The sequence below is a fragment of the Dunckerocampus dactyliophorus genome, chromosome 19 (genome assembly GCF_027744805.1).
Source record: "Dunckerocampus dactyliophorus isolate RoL2022-P2 chromosome 19, RoL_Ddac_1.1, whole genome shotgun sequence".
NCBI lineage: Eukaryota > Metazoa > Chordata > Actinopteri > Syngnathiformes > Syngnathidae > Dunckerocampus > Dunckerocampus dactyliophorus.
The window spans coordinates 8,025,364-8,042,551 of NC_072837.1; the positions used below are offsets into that span (position 1 = coordinate 8,025,364).

Consider the following 17,188-nt stretch of genomic DNA (forward strand, 5'->3'; position numbering starts at 1 on the left):
AAACATTTTTAGGAATAAAATTAGACACATCCCCCCCCCAAAAAAAAGAAAAACACACACCTATGTTGTGCTCAAGGACCGCCAAAAAAAGCATAAATTGGTATAACATGAAATCACATGATTTATATTAATGTATATTAATAGTAATATAAAAAGTCATTATGTAAATAGAATTAGTTAAAAATGCTTTCATATTAAGTGAAAAAAAAATAATTTAAAAACCATATTTCTTCAGAAAAATTCTGAGAATAAAAGTTTTTTTGATTTTGTTATGATAGTATTTATTATATTTACAGTATATATTGTTAAATTGTTCACCAATGTTTTTTTTAATAAGAATATTTCTGTTTTGCTGTCATTGTAATCACAATGAACACCTTGAAGGCAGAATCATTTCAGGAACTTGAAAAAGTATCGGCTTTGGCAATTTACTTGGTATCGGATCGATACCAAAATGTGCAGCGTCGCTCACAGTTCCGAGTCATCTGGGACAGGCTGCAGCTTTGTTGGGGCTCCGTAATAACTTGTTGTACTCATTTATTCAAAGTTGGCTTGTGCGATTGCCTTAAATGTAGCAATTTCAAGTTATTACACTACAATAGGAGAGAGTAGGGTGCTTTTCCTGCTATGCGGTTGTTGCCCCAACCTTTTTATTCATATCAAACCCCAAATACCTCCTGCCTTTACACATCTGCGGTTATTCCTGTGTTCACGCTGCAACCGCAATGTGGTCAGCATGTGTCTGGCTCTCCTCCACGCGGCGCTCATCCGCAGTCGAGTCAGGAAACCACAGCAGACCTTCTACCGAACGGAGTGGACAGACAGGCCTGGAAGTAACATAACATTAGTGCATCCTGCCTCTCTGCTAACTGTGTCCTACTTCCAGCCTGATGTTCTACTTCTCTCTTGGGTCAATGAGAGCAGGGGGTGAGGCACATGAGTCCAGGAATTAGAGCATCTGAGAGGACTAAGCTTATGGATTTCCATCACCGTGACCTTGGCACTTTAAATCTCAGCGGTATTTAATCCTCAGCAAAGCACAACACGACGGCAGGAACGGATCAATCTACCTTGCGTCTACTCCTGCGATGTGTAAAGTCTGATACGAGCGAGTAAACAGAGGAAAAGTTAACACACGAGAAGCGCTTTTGAGGCAACGCACCCATTACTTCTCATCACGGGGGGGGACACACCGACAAACAAACCACGAGGTCACGGATCATTAAGCGCCGACACGCCCACCTTTCGACTTCTGGCCCTCAAAAGAATAACACAAAAGAAAGGATAATGAATGCATTTTTATATATATTTCTTCAGCATGATTTCAACAACGAAAGCAATGAAGTACAACAAAGAATACAACACAGATGCGAGCAAAGAAGTGAGTTCCCTTTTTTTTTTTTTGCATTTCTCAGTCCGACACGTGTTTCAAAGCTCAAAAAAAAGAAGAATCAGACAAATAAATACTGTACAACCACATATGTATATCGAGATTCCCCCCAAAATCATGCTTTTGTCAACGTTAATACTTCATAGGTCCATCTTCATTGGACAACACCCTTTCCCTTCACAACGTCATCAATCAATACATCTGTTGTATATATATATATATATATATATATATATATATATATATATATATATATATATATATATATACTATCTAGTACATATACCTTAAATAAAGTGCCTTCCATTCAAATCAGTCCTGAAGAAAAGGGAGATTTGGAGCCAACATCCGGAGAAGTTGATTAGATCGAAAGGACAATTTGTCATACCTGTCAACATTTGCAAGTGAAATGTGTCGCAAACATTTTTGTTCTGGGAAAAATCATTTCTACCAGCACCCCTACATGTCTAAGACAGAAGTTGCGGCAAGCGACGTGCCGCAAGGCATGCCGGGCATGCTTCCGAGTACACCTCGTGGGCGCTTACATGAGTTGCTAAAGTTAAGAGTGAACATACAGTCATGGAAAAAATGATTAGACCACCCTTGTTTCTTCAGTTTCTTGTTGATGTTAATGCCTGATGCAACTAAAGGTACCTTTGTTTGCACAAATGTAACAATGACAACAAAAATAGCCCATGAGAGTTACATTTTTTGGCGGTACAATGCTAGAGCTATTCATGTAAGAACTTAAGTGATTTTGGTTATTATCAAGAAAACCATGGAAGCTGCTAGATATCAGTTCTTAAATGAAACTCTTACAAGCTATATTTGCTATCATCATTATATTTGTCCAAACAAATGTGCCAGGCATTAAAACGGATCAATAAACGGAAGAAACAAGGGTGGTCTCATCATATTTTCCATGGCTGTAGCTGTTGTTTATTTCTCCCGCTTGCCGTAGTAGTTTCCCCATGTGTGTTTACTCATTTTCATGTTTGCGATGCGATTGTAGTGTAGTGTTCTGTCTCTTCTTTTAACCTGAAGTGCCTCTCACCGTCTCTTGAGGGGATCAAGATCGCCACAATATATGAAATATAAATATAACTCACCCGGGGTGCACGGGCCGCACTTATACTAAACTTTGATGTCATGGAAGGGGCCACGAAATATGTCCCGTGAGTTTGAGACCCCTGGGCTACAGGATGTGTTACACCGATGTGCTGTGCGCTGCTCCTGCAGAACCGGAGAGAATTTTTTGGAGGGGGAAAGTTCAAATACGGGAAACCTTTAAAACAGGAGCAAAGGGCAAAATTTGAGGGCTGACAGGTATGCATGCGTTTAGTGGAATTACCGAGTGCGTGAGCAGGAACGTCCTTTCTTTCTAATCGCCACATTCAGGAGGCATCCCAAAATGCATCATCTGTTCATCAATTCCAATCTGAATTGCACACGCCTGACACCGTCTACTATGTACCAGGTCCAATTGTCCAGGTAATTGGATGACTTTTTTCTTTTTTTTTTCCATTTCGCTCACTTTTTGGAGTCCCCCTGAGAACGTGTGAGAAACACATTTACTGACCGTAGAACCTTGTTGCAATACATTTGCACCATAGAGACTGAAAGGAGGCAGGATGTACACAGGCACCATCACTGATTGTCAACTCTTTGGCATACCTGTCAACATTTGCATTTGAAAATAAGGGAAATGAGGAAAAATAAGGGAAATTCTGCTCTTTCCACCAATTGTTTTTGTTGTTGTTTAATACGGGAAAGTATTAAAAGTTTCCCGGGTTGACAGGTATGCTCTTTGGCACCCATGTCATGTTTTTTCCTGCCTGTGGAAAGGGATGGGTCGTCAAACACCATCACTGCTTGAAAGCTATTCTAGCCATTCATACCATCACAGCCTTTAGCTTATCGCTCTGGATTCCAAATGACTTCATTCGTAGCTTTGACTTGTTGTCATTTAATGCCCCGCTGAACTATTTAGGGAAAGATGTTTGAGTGTAGCAGCATTGTTGTGGGTATAACCAGCTTGGACTTCCACATGTGAAGCCTATACAAAGCATGAAGTAGGTTTGTGCCATTCAGTTCCTTCAGTTGAGCCTGATGTGAGGACATTGGGGAAGGTTTTCTCTTGGTAATGCATGATAAATGGCTGCCGCATGCTTTAGGCAAACAGTACATGATTTCTAAGGTGGCTGCAGTCCGTCAGTACTCCCTGGCCTCCTCCAGTTCGTTCATGAACACGTCCTCATGGGGGTTCTGTGGACAGCTCAGGCCGTTATTGGGCGGTCGCACGGCGTGGAAGCGGCTCCAGTCTCCCCTGCACAGGATCCAGGGCAGCACGTCCACTTTGAAGTGCAGCTCGGGCGAGAACTCGGTGCTGATCAGGTTGGGCATGCCGGCGCCTTTCCCCCGAGTGATGAGCCGCCCGCGGTCGTCGTAGCAGCAGTGCTGCGCCGCCAGCGTAGAAGAGTCGCCGGACAGCGCCGAGCGGATGCAGCCGCGGGCCGACGGCTTGTAGATGTCGAGGCGCTCCTTCGGCCCGCTGGCGTCACGCCATCGGAAGGTACGTCCGTGAGTGTCGTCGTAGACGCTGACCACGGTGTACGCCACCTCGGAGGGGAAGGAACAGGGGCAGCTGGGCAGCTCCAGGAACACCTGGTGGAGGTATCGCTGCAGGAAATCGCTCTTGCAGTTGAGCCACTTTTCACAGCTGTCCACATCTGGAGGGAAGATGACATCATCAGCGTCACACTTGGTGGTCTGCTGAACATGTGCACCTTAAACCACACCAGTGGCTCTCTGCCTGAAACAATTATTTGTATACAGTGGATCCCCCGCACATTCGCAATTCAGCATTCACGGCAAAAATTCCGAAAAAATAGGTTGTTTTTTACGGCCACTTTGAAAAAAAACCCTGAGATTTCCGGAATAAAGTAGCAAATTCACGCGAATAAAGTCGTAATATTACGTGTCATTGTGTCATACGTGTCAGAGGGAAAATAGAGAAGAGCTCTTCAGGAAGGAAGGAAGCTTTCCTCTTGCTTCAGGCAAGCTTTTATTGATAACGTGGCAGCAAAACAGAGCAGTTGAGCACAAACAGATTAGTATTTGTAGCCCGTGTCACTTCCGCCTTCCTTAAGTCTGTTTTATGCTTTCCGCATCCGCAAGGTCCGTGCGGACAAATGACGTCATTTTCGCACCCACGCCCCCTCGAGCTGCCCTTTTCCTGCGGAAAATTGCCGGCAGTTATATGGGGCGGCCTCGGTAGACACGTGTTTTCGATACACTGCCCCCTGCAGTTTGGGAGCAGACGCCGCATGGAGTATAAAGTCACACGCGGTCTCTCGAGCGGATTTCAGTGCGGCTCTTTTCCGAGCGGATCGTTCGAGCGGAAAGTATAACCCGGCCTTTACCCCTCCGCATGCCCAAGGCCAAAGGTCACACAAGGCCCCCCTTTTTATAGCTGTTTCAGGCAATGCCTGTAACATAAACTTAGGAGTTTTTTGTCGAAATTTATTCTCAAAATCTCTAATTATTTTTCTTATCTCGGGTTATTATCGTAACAGGCATTGCCTGTGATTATATATATATGTTATATATATATATATAAAATGATAGTGGTGGTGTTAAAAGGTGGATTAAGTCAGTTAAGTCCCCACTGTAGGCCCAGGCCGTAATAATAGGTAATAACTCACCCGTTCCAAATGGTTCAGTGCCATTCTCCATCTCAAACGGAAAAGGCTCAACCACTGTGTTGACTTCACCTGTCAAGAGAAAAGCAGTTGTAGTGTTTGCATCTCAGTCACCTGCTGTCGTTATCTCACCAGGACAAGGCTCCAGGTCACACTTTGAGGCTTCCGTCAGAGTGCACGAGTAGCCGCAAGACTTGGTCCTCTTCCTCTCGCCGGGTCCACATGTGACTGAACAGGGAGACCAAGGAGTCCACTCGTCGGTGTCCTTCTCTGCGGGAGTCAGTAAGACACGCTCAGACAAACAGTAGCCGTGCCGCTACGCCCGACTCCTCACTCCATTTGAAGTTTGAGGTACAATATAATTCACATGTTGACAGCGCATATGAGAGGAGACATGAAGCATGGATGAGATTTACACAAACAGCAGCCTGCCAGTTCAAAAACAAGTGTCTTCAAAAGGATTTATGGGGATCGTGAACTCCAACATCTTAGAATTTTGTGTTGCAGTGAACTCAGCGTGCACTTCAACATTCTAACCCAGGATATGCGCTCAGACTTTCCAGGCTGTCTCATTCCATATAAGTGACCATTTTCTCTTGATCTAACCTTAGCCAAATTCTTTTTAAGAGGCCTGCAGTGAAATTAGAGAGAGAAGCTGTGCTGCGGCTGTCCACGTCTGCGCCACGTTTTCTTGTGGCGTTAATAACACTGAAAACAAGCCATTCTTGATTAAAGGCAAAGTGGGTGCAGAAATACCAGCTTGGGTGTAGCACGCACCCAATTTGACTATGCGGGCGTTGCCAGCTCGCCATGCGGCCATACGGGAATGAGGTCTCAGGAGCGTCTTAATTACAGAAGAAGCTATGGCAGACATCCCTGATTTATGTGCTCTAAGTCCTTAGAAGTGACCACTTAATGGGCATTGTTGCCTCAGGCTGGCACGTCTCCATGCACAGCACTCAAACACATCGTCTGTATGTCGTCACACTGAGGGAGATGTTTACAGCGAAAACATGTTTTTGAGTACCTGCTCCCGCATGATGCCAACAACAATTTCAAAACTTTCTATTTGTGAGTTTTGCTCTGCAGATGGAGCCGGCCCGCGGCCAAGCCCATCAAATGTGTTCTTTCTTTTAAGTGTGTGCACCTTTTTCCTGACACCACATTTTCAGGCAAATATGATGGGAGTGGTGCTGCAGAAGTTATGCTGAACCCAGAGCACCCTCCCCCCCGCTAGAAATTCTTGAACTGGCTCAAAAGGCTGAGCCGCAGAGGGCAGCGAGGACCGCTCAGATGCAGGGGGAGTCCATGGGGACCCGCGGAAGCATGAAAGGGCCATCGGAATGGCCCCTGTCAGTCTGCGTTCCCAATGTGCCCTCTAATTGTCCACAAGCAGAGGGCTGTTTTGTCTCAGGGAACAGTGGCGGCCTCACGCTGCCATTAGCGAGAGCATCGAACCCATCTTCAAAAGGCCGGTCTATGCAGCTATCACGACCAGTGTCGACTTCAAAGTGCCCATAACCCGCAATGTTTGGATGGTCGAGCGCTTGTCCTGCCTCGCACGCTGCCATTGTTTGCTTCTCTGAGACTGTTTGTCATGCAGCCTTCCGAAATCCCTTTGTTGTTGTCCATCGCTCGGTCACTCCTATTATCGTCCAAATTCAAACTCCAAAATGTTCCTCTTGTACATTTCATCCCTGTTTTTGACTCGGATGAAGTCTTATCACGAAAGCGTACCACTTGGCGAAACTTACCATAGTAGGTCTGTATTGGATCCCAGCCTTCGTTCCAGTGACTGTCCCAATCCCCGCCCACTCCGCTGAGTAAGGACTCCTCGCTGCCGTAATCCAGCGAATAATCTTCCTCCTCTTCTTCACCGGTTTCCTCCGCGGTTGATCGGCTACTGCTGTCTTCGCTTGAATCGGTGTAACTCCAGAAAAGTGGCCAGAAAAGCTTCTTTCCTCCGAGCCAATCTACTGAGGAGGAAGGAGAGGAGGAAGACGCTGGTATCCACTCATTGTCCTTGGCCAGGTCCATCTCTACCTCCATCTGAGGGTCATCCACAACCTCAATTGTGACCTGCGTAGACAGAGGATAGGAACATGTAATTATGTCATTGTGGCCTGAAAGCTGGAATTAAGGCATTGAAGAAGCAAGCCACAAGGACAGGGGTGTCCAAATGCTGCCCGGGGCCACATTTTTTACTGGCCCTTTAAACTTACGAATTTAAAATGAATGATATACAGCGTTCCCTCGTTTATCGCTGAAGATAGGGTCCCAAAACTTCATGTTTTTACAATTATTCAATGTGTTTAAAGGCTGTAAAAGCGCTCACCATACACTTCATACACTTTTCTCAGACAGGCATTTTCTCACATTTCTTTCTTGTTTAAACACCCTCAAAGTTCACATTTCGTTTGAATTTTAATGATCAAGCTACTAGGTTCGACACAAAAAATTATTAAGTCACTCACGCGTATTTCACGCCTCTGACGGTGCCTCTTCGTCCTGACACCGTTTTGCTGTAGTGTTTTTGTAACCTTGTTAAATATATTGCTAAATATATGTATATATATTGTTAAATATATTACAATATATATTGTATTTTCCTCCTCCTCGTTCTCCTCCTTGAACCGAAGATTCATTTATTCCGTAACGGTGCCCTACAGCCGGTTAGCTTCTTCTTCTTCTATTGTTTATTGCCAGTTAGCAAGCAGCTCACACGGTTAGCTAGTTTGCCAGCGATGACAGGAAATGGCACAAAAGAGACTGATTGACAATGGTCTGCAGCCAATCAGGACGCAGAAGACAACGGGCGGGGCAAGCAGGAGAGAGGGAAGAGAGAGAGAGAGAGAGAGACAGCAACCTCGTGCTAAAGCACAGAACTACAACACTCAACTTCCTACAATGCAATTCTTCTTAAAGAACCTGGCTCGGTCTGTAAGAGTTCGTACGCTGTCAAAAAAAAAAAAAAGTACTAAAGTTGCACACAAAAAAAAATCCACAAAACAACGAGTCCGCAAAAGTTGAACGGCGATGGAGCCAGGGAACACAGTATTCCAAAAATAATGTTTACATTTAATACATGTAATACTATTATTATTGGTATAAATATGTATTATACACAATACATTTTAATTAAATAATTAAATAAATGATTCCAATAAAACAAAGCTAAGATGTGAATGTTTTGTTCACTTAGCTTAGCTTTCACTTAGCTTTTAATTTTTCTGTCTGTGGCTCTCGGTGGATAAAAGTTTGGACGCCCCCGCTGTCGTGTTTTGCTGGGATTTGTTTAACGTTAACCCAAGATGCGAGGACATGGTGGCAATTTGTATCCATAAAGCCTGTCAGGAAGCTCACACACAAACATGCAAAGTATCCCAATAATAAGGAAGGCTAGCTAAGGCTAACAAATAACTCACCATGGGAGGTAGAAATAGGAATGTGCACGAAAAGACCATAAAACAGGAAAATAGCTAACGGAGACGCAATCGTATGCATCATCAAGCCCACAGGTAACAAAAGTCCAAGGAGAACTAATGAACTGGATTACGCTTCTGTTTTAGAGTCCTAATTAACAAATGAATGTCAGCTGCCACAGTTAAGGAGCAGCATTAAGAACCAAAACAGGAAAAAGACATAAAATAAACTAAAAGTCTAATCTTTCATGTGCAGGATTGTTAAGGCCATCATATAATTACAGTGAATTAATTTAGACATTGAACTGTCCGTGGTGTTTGCGTCTTTAAGTTGGTTTCGCTAAAGCCCGTCATTGACTTTGTGCCACTTGGGTGCTTGCAAGATCGTCACAAGAAATGAAGCGTCTGAGAGCTTCCTCCGATGACGATATCGTCAGGCATCCCCACTCACCGGATGTGCACAAGCCAGTCAGACGTGAGCATTTAGGGAGCTAAATAATCCTCTCAAGGAGAGAATGTGAGCATTTGTTCCAGGCAACTACTTCTCATTACCTCTATGAGTCATCTTAAATGCCGCAGTGCTTCAGCGGATGTAAAGAGAATGAAGGAAACTTTTCTGATTTTGGGTACGTTTTATTTTACAGTCCGCCATGAAATGTGATCATTGGGATTTTTTCACGCTTTGTTAGAATATAATGACATGAAATATAGCAGCACCTCAAAATTCAAACGCTGGAAAGTTCATATCATTTTGAATCTAACCAAAAATGGGGGGAAAATATTCCCCAAAAGTCAAAAGTCATACAAAAACAATCCCATCAAAGTTCAACAATCTTGCAAGGCCTCAGTGTACTTCACAAAATCCCAGTTGAGAAAGCACTGTTTTGCTTTTTCTTTGGCTTTCCTTAGATTCTCGACTCTTAGGCCAGTGGTGTCCAAAATGCGGCCCGGTTGCCATTTACGGCTGGCTGCTTTTTTTTTTTTTATTGGCCTAATTTAACCAGAAAACAACACCAGCAAAAATGAACAAAATCAGTGGTATTTTCACGAGAAGAAACTCAAAATATCAAGAAAAAAAGTTGTAATCTAATTAGAAAAAGTCGTAATTTCATGGGAATAATCTTAACGTCATTTTAGTAGCATAAATTTGAAATATTATAGAAGAATTTTTTTTATTATTATTGCAATATTATGAGAAACAAACAAAACAATGAATAAAGTTGTAATTTTTGGGAAATTAGGTTGCAGAAGACGTTCTAATGTTATGAGGATAAAGCCAAAATATTATGGCAACAAAGCCCAAATATTACGAGAAGAAAATTTACAAGAAGAAAGTTGAAATAGTTGGAAAATATTAAAAAAACAACTTCAGAAATGGAAAAAACAGCTGTAATTTTACAAGAATAAAGTCAAAATATTAAGACAAAAACATCACATTTAGACGAGGAAAAAAAGTCGCAATTTCACAAAAATCAACTTGTAATATCATCAGGAAAAAATGACGTCATTTCAGGAGCATAGAGTTGAAATACTGAAGATTTTTTTTTTAAGTTGGAATATTATGAGAAACAAACATAACAAATTAAAGTTGTACTTTTTTGAAAATGAGGTTAGAGAAAAGTTACAATATGGGAATAAAGTCATAATATTTGGAAAAGAAAGAAGAAAGTTGAAATATTTGGGAAAAAAATACAGCAAAAATGGCAAAAATGGGACGAAAAAGAACAAAAACTGAAGTTCGTACTAATAATTCAACTATATCACAAAGCTGAGATGCAGTTTCCTCTTGAGATATTGATCCTGTAACTACTTAGCATATCTACATGTGCTGCTTTAAAAAGTATCAAAGTGGCCCTTGCACCCTTTCATTTTTCAGTATGTGGCCCTAAGTGGAAAAAGTTCCAGCCTGACTTCTGCAGCGATATGCACTCCCTTCTCAGCACTCACCTGTATATTGGGGTTTTGAGAGTTCACGTCGCCATTCGCCAGGTCTGGGAAGTTCTTCAAATCCAGGATAAAGGGTTTTGTCTCCTCCTCAGGTTCTGGCTGAGGAAGCACTCCCACAGAGTGGTGCTGAGGGTGGGACCACCGTCTCTGGTGGCTGTGGGGTTCCGGCATACTTTGCACCTGGTTCTGCCTTTCCAAGTCATCAGGGTCATACTGGGTCCCAACGCTCTGAACTGGGTGGCCGTGACCCTGATGGCAAACACACATACAGTATAGTACACGGTGGTTTTTTATCTGGTCTGGGTTAAGAATCTGCACAGCAAAGATGAATTAAAAGTGGGGATGGGATGATTTATTTTATTATTTGTGTTTAACATCTGCTGATATTTATCTCATATTTCAAAGGAGTTAACTGTTAAAAGTCTACCACAGCAGAATATACAATACAAATGGCATGAAAACAATTAGCAAGTATTCTGTTTTCTGGAAGAAAATCTGAAAAATGTCTAGCACTTTGCAGATTGCTCAGTCGACCCTCTGAGGCATCCGTCCCACCAGCCAAGTCACCAACCGGCATTTGTGTAGTTCTTTTTTTTTTTCCCACAACAGTCATTGCATCCAGGCCTTGGACAAAGAGGGGCCTGTGCCAGAAAGATCCTTTTAGCTTTAATGAGAGGGCCTGGGAGGCGTGAGACCCCTGGGTTGGTGTGTGGGTATGCCTGAAGCTGGTGTCTCTACGACCACCACTTATTTTAACCTTACCGGAAGAATGCCATGACAATAATAGGATCAGTGGGAATAACAACAATATCATTCATCAGCTTGTCCGTGTCATTGTGAACACACACAACTGTCTAAACACATGAAAGGACTGGAATTCAAAGATTGTACCAGTTTGTGGCCTACATACATACGCCAGTGGTAGCCGGGGAAAGAGTGGGGGGGTTAGAGAGGAAATGTCTGCATTAATGACCAAACGGGTGATGATTTACAGTTATGGCATCTAGAACAGCACGTTCTTTCTACTCAGTGCCTGTGATTGTCCCGTAAAGTAGTTATGTGGTGGGTCAAATGCAAGCAAGTGAACACAACAAGCTTGGAAAAGAAGCATGCCAAGCATGATGACTGACACATGATGGGAAGCCGGCCCCCGTCTGCAAATATATGCATCAAGTGGCGGTGATGATGATGTTTGGTGGTACCTGCACTCATGGGGGTTGCTTCATGCACTGTATATTTCCAAACTCAAGTACATTACTCGTCAAATATGATGTTTTTTTTAATATAATTGACTAGAACCAGGAAATATGACCTTATTAGTCCAATAATCAGGTCTCGGCACTGGCTTCCTGTCGCTCAGAGAATAGACTTTACAAGTCTTTTCATGGTCTTGCGCCAAAGTAAATCTCTGAGAAGTGTAGAGCCACATAAGCCATCTCGTGCTCTGAGACACTCGGGGAGTGGTCTCCTGCAGGTGCCCATAGTCAGGACTAAACACGGTGAGGCAGCGTTTCAGTTTTATGCCGCCAAACTCTGGAACAATCTTCCAGAAGATGTGCAACTTTGGCAATGTTCAAATCCAAGCTGGAAACGCTTCTGTTCAACTGCGTGGACGACAACTGAAAGTATTTTATCTGCACTCTTCATTCTTAATCTTTTTTGTTTTATGGAATCATTGATGAATGATCATTTTAGAATGATTTAAAGTTTTTATGTAATGATTTTATGAAGTGATTTACCCTTCTTTTCTGTGAAGCACTTTGAATTACCTTGTGTATGAATTGTGCTCTATAAATAAACGTGCCTTGCCTTGCCTTATAGTAACCACAGGAAATCCTCAAATAGTGGGCTTCATTTTAATAGATGCCATGCCTCTATTAACACCTCACCTGATTTAGACACCTCCTTTTTTCCCTTCAGAATAACCACAAGTAGCCGACATTCTCCTCCCATGTTGGAACATTATTTGCAATAAAAGTGACAAGCGCTGCAACAATGAGTCACTTTAATTGTGACCTAGAATCGAACCTTGAGGGACACCTCGGGATGGTGTGTAATCGCGGAAACAACGATGAGACAAACTGCAAATGTGAGGGAATGACACGTTCCCCTTCCCACTGTAACGCAGAAGTGACAATTCTCCATCAACCAATCAGCTGACAGCAGTGTGTTTAGACGCACCTTTACACAAGTACAGTATATGTACAAATAAAGGCCTCCTCTCAAATAAACACTTGGTACTGTTTGAAGGTGAGCAAATAAACCCCCCTGGCAACTACCTGAGGAAACGCAGTAGTTTACTTTCCTGTCCCACAGTGACAATATCCACTCATACATGCCCTAACACCTAAACAGACACTACCACTAAGTAGTCACGTGGAAGGCTGCATGCTTTCACATCCTCCTCATCTCATCCTGCAACACATCTGGATCCTGTGTTCTTTCACGTTGCATATCCTCCTCTCTTCCTCCCCCTCGCTTTCTCTGATCCTCTGGAGAGGGGCTCTTCTGATCAAAGGCTGGCGGCATGTGGTGTGTTTAACGGGAACGCTGTATGGATGCAGTCGAGGACGTCTGTCTGGCCTCAAGACGTCCTCGCCGCTCACACAAGCGCTGTTGAGAGGTTCAGGCTTTGGGTAAAGTTCATAGAAGTGCACAAGACGACACAGGTAAGAGGCCGGCGAGGGTTGAGGTGAAGAGACGGAACCAGGAGTCCTGATTTATGTGCATGCACGTACTGTATCAAAGGCCTCTGTACTTGGCTGTTTCCAAACCATTACAGAAGAACAATAAACTGTTGACTCCCCCTCCCCCTTTGATCCCCATCTTCTGCAAATGGGCGCACAAATGCATGGCAGGATCGGAGTGCGGGTGTCGAGGCCAGCAACCCGTCCCAATATTTGAGAAAGAGCCCGCCTCCTCTTGTGTTCCCCAAAACAGGAAATTCCACATTAACACAAAAAAGCCAACGTAAACAATCACACGAATGACACTTGACCCCGAGCTGCAGCGCAAGATTCAGAGGGATCGCCTTATTCTGGTTACATAAGCATATCGTTACCGTGCTTCCCCTCCTCCTCTTCCTCTGCTAATCTCTCCATCCAGCACTTAGGAATACACACCCAGTAGGTCACAGTGAAGGTAGAGTCACCCGCTGCAGCCTTTTGTTTGTTCTCCTCCATCCGTCCCCCCTTTTTGTGCTTGCACATCAGTCAAACAGATGAGGAGAGTAAAGACGACCCAACAGAGCATCCATGGGAGGCCACACAAGAAGCACGTCAACTGAACCCTGACACAAACACGCTTTGATCCAAATATGTCCACGTGCAACCAAAACATTCTCTATGTTGAACTTTATGTATACAAGAAGGGCAGACGCATTTATGTAAATTACAATACTGGTGGAACAACACTGTTGAGGCAAAAATAACTGGATATTTGAAAATAATATCTTTATAATAATTTTTATAATAATTATAATACGAATTTGCCACCCGCCACAAATGCAAATGCCAGTAGATTTGGCGCTACCCACTCGCCCTCGTTCATAAACAGAAATAAAAATAACTTGATTTATTGTTTTCCAATGACGGGCACTTTTAAAACCACAAATCAGTCATTATACCAAGGTGTCCCTCAAGGTTCGGTTCTAGGTCCCCTCATTTTCACCATCACTGTATTGCTGTTAGAAATGTCGGGTGCAGTGGACGCCCACACATTTGCGATTCATTCACGTCCATGTAAATTTGCGGATGATTTGTAAATTTTTTTTTTTTAATTGTGATTTTTTTTTCTTCTGCAGAAATCTCATTTTACATAAGTTGGTAATAATTAAGTGATACGTGATAATGCACGTGAAATGTACACGTTAGAAAGCCCGCAGTTTATGCTCCATGGATGATGTTTTTTCATCAAGCGTTGAGATTTTTCGCCCTTTGTTCGGTGGTCCTTGAACACACCATTGTTGTGTGCTGAGATGCAAAAAAAAACACACACAAGAAAAGAATTTCCTCATTGTGGAATGAATAATGGCTTATTCTAACGTATTCTAAAGTGAAGCATAATTCTAATGCGCCGTTGCTGCCCGCCACAAATGCATTTGGACGGCCTCAAATAGATTTAGCGCTACCCATCTGCCCTCGTTTTGGAAGTAAAAAAATTAAGTTATTGTTTTCCACTGATGGGCAATTGTTGTTTCTGCAAGAACTTTTACAACCGCAAATCACTCACTAACGCCAGGTGTGCCTCAAGGTTCGGTTCTAGGTCCCCTCATTTTCACGTTGTACTGTCACTGCATTGCCATTAAAAATGTGGGACAACCGCACAATTGCGATTCAGTATTCACGTCCCCACAAATTTGTGGATTTTTGTTAAAAAAAATCTTTACAAATGTTTTTTTTCCCGCAGAAAACGCAGCTCATTCACCATAAGTCGGCAATAACTTGATATGTACGACGTACACGAACCACTGTTCGAACGTTTTTACACGTATACGCCTTTATGCTTCACTGATCATGTTTTCAATAAAGCGTTGAGATTCCGCACTCTGTTTGGTGGTGCTTGAATGCAGCATAGCTGTTGCACTGAGACACACAACAAAACACACACACACAAGAAAAGGGAATTCCGACATTGTTGTCTAAGTGAAACATATTTATAATGTGCGTTTACTGCCCGCCACAAATACATTTGGACCACCACGCTTTAAAAATAACGGCATTATTAAGCCATTTTCCAGTAACGAGTAATCTTATTATGCACTTATAAATGTATCTATGTCAACAATCTGGATGTCGCTTCAATTGTCGTCGTTCACTACTGCTACACAGGAGCTAAATAGCTAGTCTACGACAGTTGTGGTCGCTCACTCTCAGGAAAACACTGCCCCCTAGCGTTTTGGTAGAGAACTACGAGTCACAAGCTCAGCCTTCAGCCTTGATCTCATGAGCTAAAGCTAAATCTGAATTGTTTTTACTCACTTTTTGCAAATGCGTCATGACCAATTATGCAGACCCTCAACCGCCACATGTAGATTGCAGTCCTGTGGGAGACACTACCTATAGAATGGGCACTGCATGGCATGGTGGACTAGTGGTTTGCATGTCAGCTTCACAGCCAGGAGATCGAGAGTTCAGCTCTCTGGTACCGGCTCTGGTACTAATAATTCACTCACATCATGTGTTCGTATTTTATCGGGGGAAAAAGGTGTTGAAATAATAATAAAAAAACACCAAAATAACCAAATGGGAGTAAGAAAATTTGTCAAAGGGGAAAAAAGAATCAAATGTCTTTAAATATGGTTACATAAATGAATAAAATTTTTAAAAAGTATGAATTTGAAAAATAGAAAATGAAATTAAAGTACGCAGAGAGATAAAATGTGTGTACCGTATGTTACATACTTGACATGTTGTGGGATATGTGGGAACAAAATATCAACATTCACTGCATATTTGATACAGAACATCGCTATATTTACCCATTATAAAGTACAATACATCAACTGAATCGTTGTTTTTAAAGTTACATTTGGATAAACTAAGATAGCAAAGCATCGTTAGCTAATTAGCTGCTAATAGGAAGAAGTTAGAAGGTGAAAATGACTTCTTTTAGTTATTTGTTTGAACTTATATTGATTCAAATAACGTGAAAAACATACCTTGTGAGCAGCATTCCTGTGCCTGCTTGGAAATCCTGTCCCCAAGCTAAAAAGAAGTATGGAGCACATCACCAGCTGCATCTGAAGCCTCCTCGACACCTCCTGACGCATCTTCCTGCTGGAGAAGCTTTCAAACTTAAAATAAAAAGTAATTTGAAGCCTCTTTTTGTAAATAATAGTGGTGTTTCTGGAGTAAATTGAGTCCGTTTGTTGAGTGGAGATGAATGGAGTTTCAGGGCAGGGTTGGTGAAGAGTGTGGTACTTTATGGAGATGCGCTGGTATGGTGCGTGTTATCCATATGTGGCCAGCTGTGTGTCCTTGTGGCGGCTCCAGCTCAACGCCTCTCTTCCCCATAAAACCACACTTGGCGCTGCTTTAAGTACCAGGAAGAGAGCGGGATAACCCCACGCAGAAATCTCCCCGTCCGCACCGGCGACCGCTTATTCGACTACTTTAAACCGTGAGTCACTCCGTCGTGGGTGGGTGTGTTTTCTTCCAATGCACAGACATCTGGAGATGATAGCTTACTGCTCGTCTTCGCAAAGTGTCTGATGCGTGAATCCATCAAACACTTCAAGTTCATCCACTGGCTCGGTGAATGTGCGCGCCGCCCAGCCATCCGGTGTCGGTAAACGCGCCTTTTTACGCACGCATGTTAGACGGTCAGAGCTGTGGGAGTTGGGGGTGGGATGCTCATTGCTAACAGCTGTGTGTGCGTGTGTGTATGTGTGGAGGGGGGATACCGGGGTCCCAAAGGAGGTTTAGGGTCACCAGTGGACACATACACAACCATACAAACGGAAAAGCCCTACTAACAGCCTATTGGGTGTTTCCCATATCATCATTTGAAATGAATTCAAACCTGTCATCTAAACATACAAAATATGGCAAAAAAAAAGAGAATACAAATTGTTATTGTGGCCATATTGGGAATTGTGGTACACTTCGGGTCTGATAAAGCTTCAGTTAATACAATAACAATACAAAGTACCTTTAAAGTAAATCTGGATCACTTTCTGTTCACATTGCATAGGTTAAGTGAATCAAATTGAGATCCTGTCCACTTTG

At 42.9% G+C, this 17,188-nt stretch overlaps 1 protein-coding gene across 2 annotated transcripts; it reads right to left on the bottom strand.

Annotated features, from left to right (window-relative positions):
* Positions 1 to 1,314: 1,314 nt before the first annotated feature.
* ism2b (isthmin 2b) lies at positions 1,315 to 16,753 on the bottom strand. Of its 2 annotated transcripts, XM_054762632.1 has the most exons (7): positions 16,120 to 16,196; positions 15,440 to 15,501; positions 10,461 to 10,709; positions 6,846 to 7,170; positions 5,224 to 5,361; positions 5,095 to 5,163; positions 1,315 to 4,119 (listed from the first exon to the last, which is right to left on the bottom strand). In XM_054762632.1, the coding sequence occupies exons 2-7, from the start codon at positions 15,455 to 15,457 to the stop codon at positions 3,602 to 3,604; spliced, it is 1,317 nt and encodes a 438-aa protein (XP_054618607.1). In that variant the 5' UTR covers positions 15,458 to 15,501; positions 16,120 to 16,196; the 3' UTR covers positions 1,315 to 3,601. The 2 variants fall into 2 exon arrangements, with proteins under 2 accessions (XP_054618607.1, XP_054618606.1); XM_054762631.1 differs by lacking the exon at positions 15,440 to 15,501 and having other exon boundaries at positions 16,120 to 16,753.
* Positions 16,754 to 17,188: the final 435 nt, after the last annotated feature.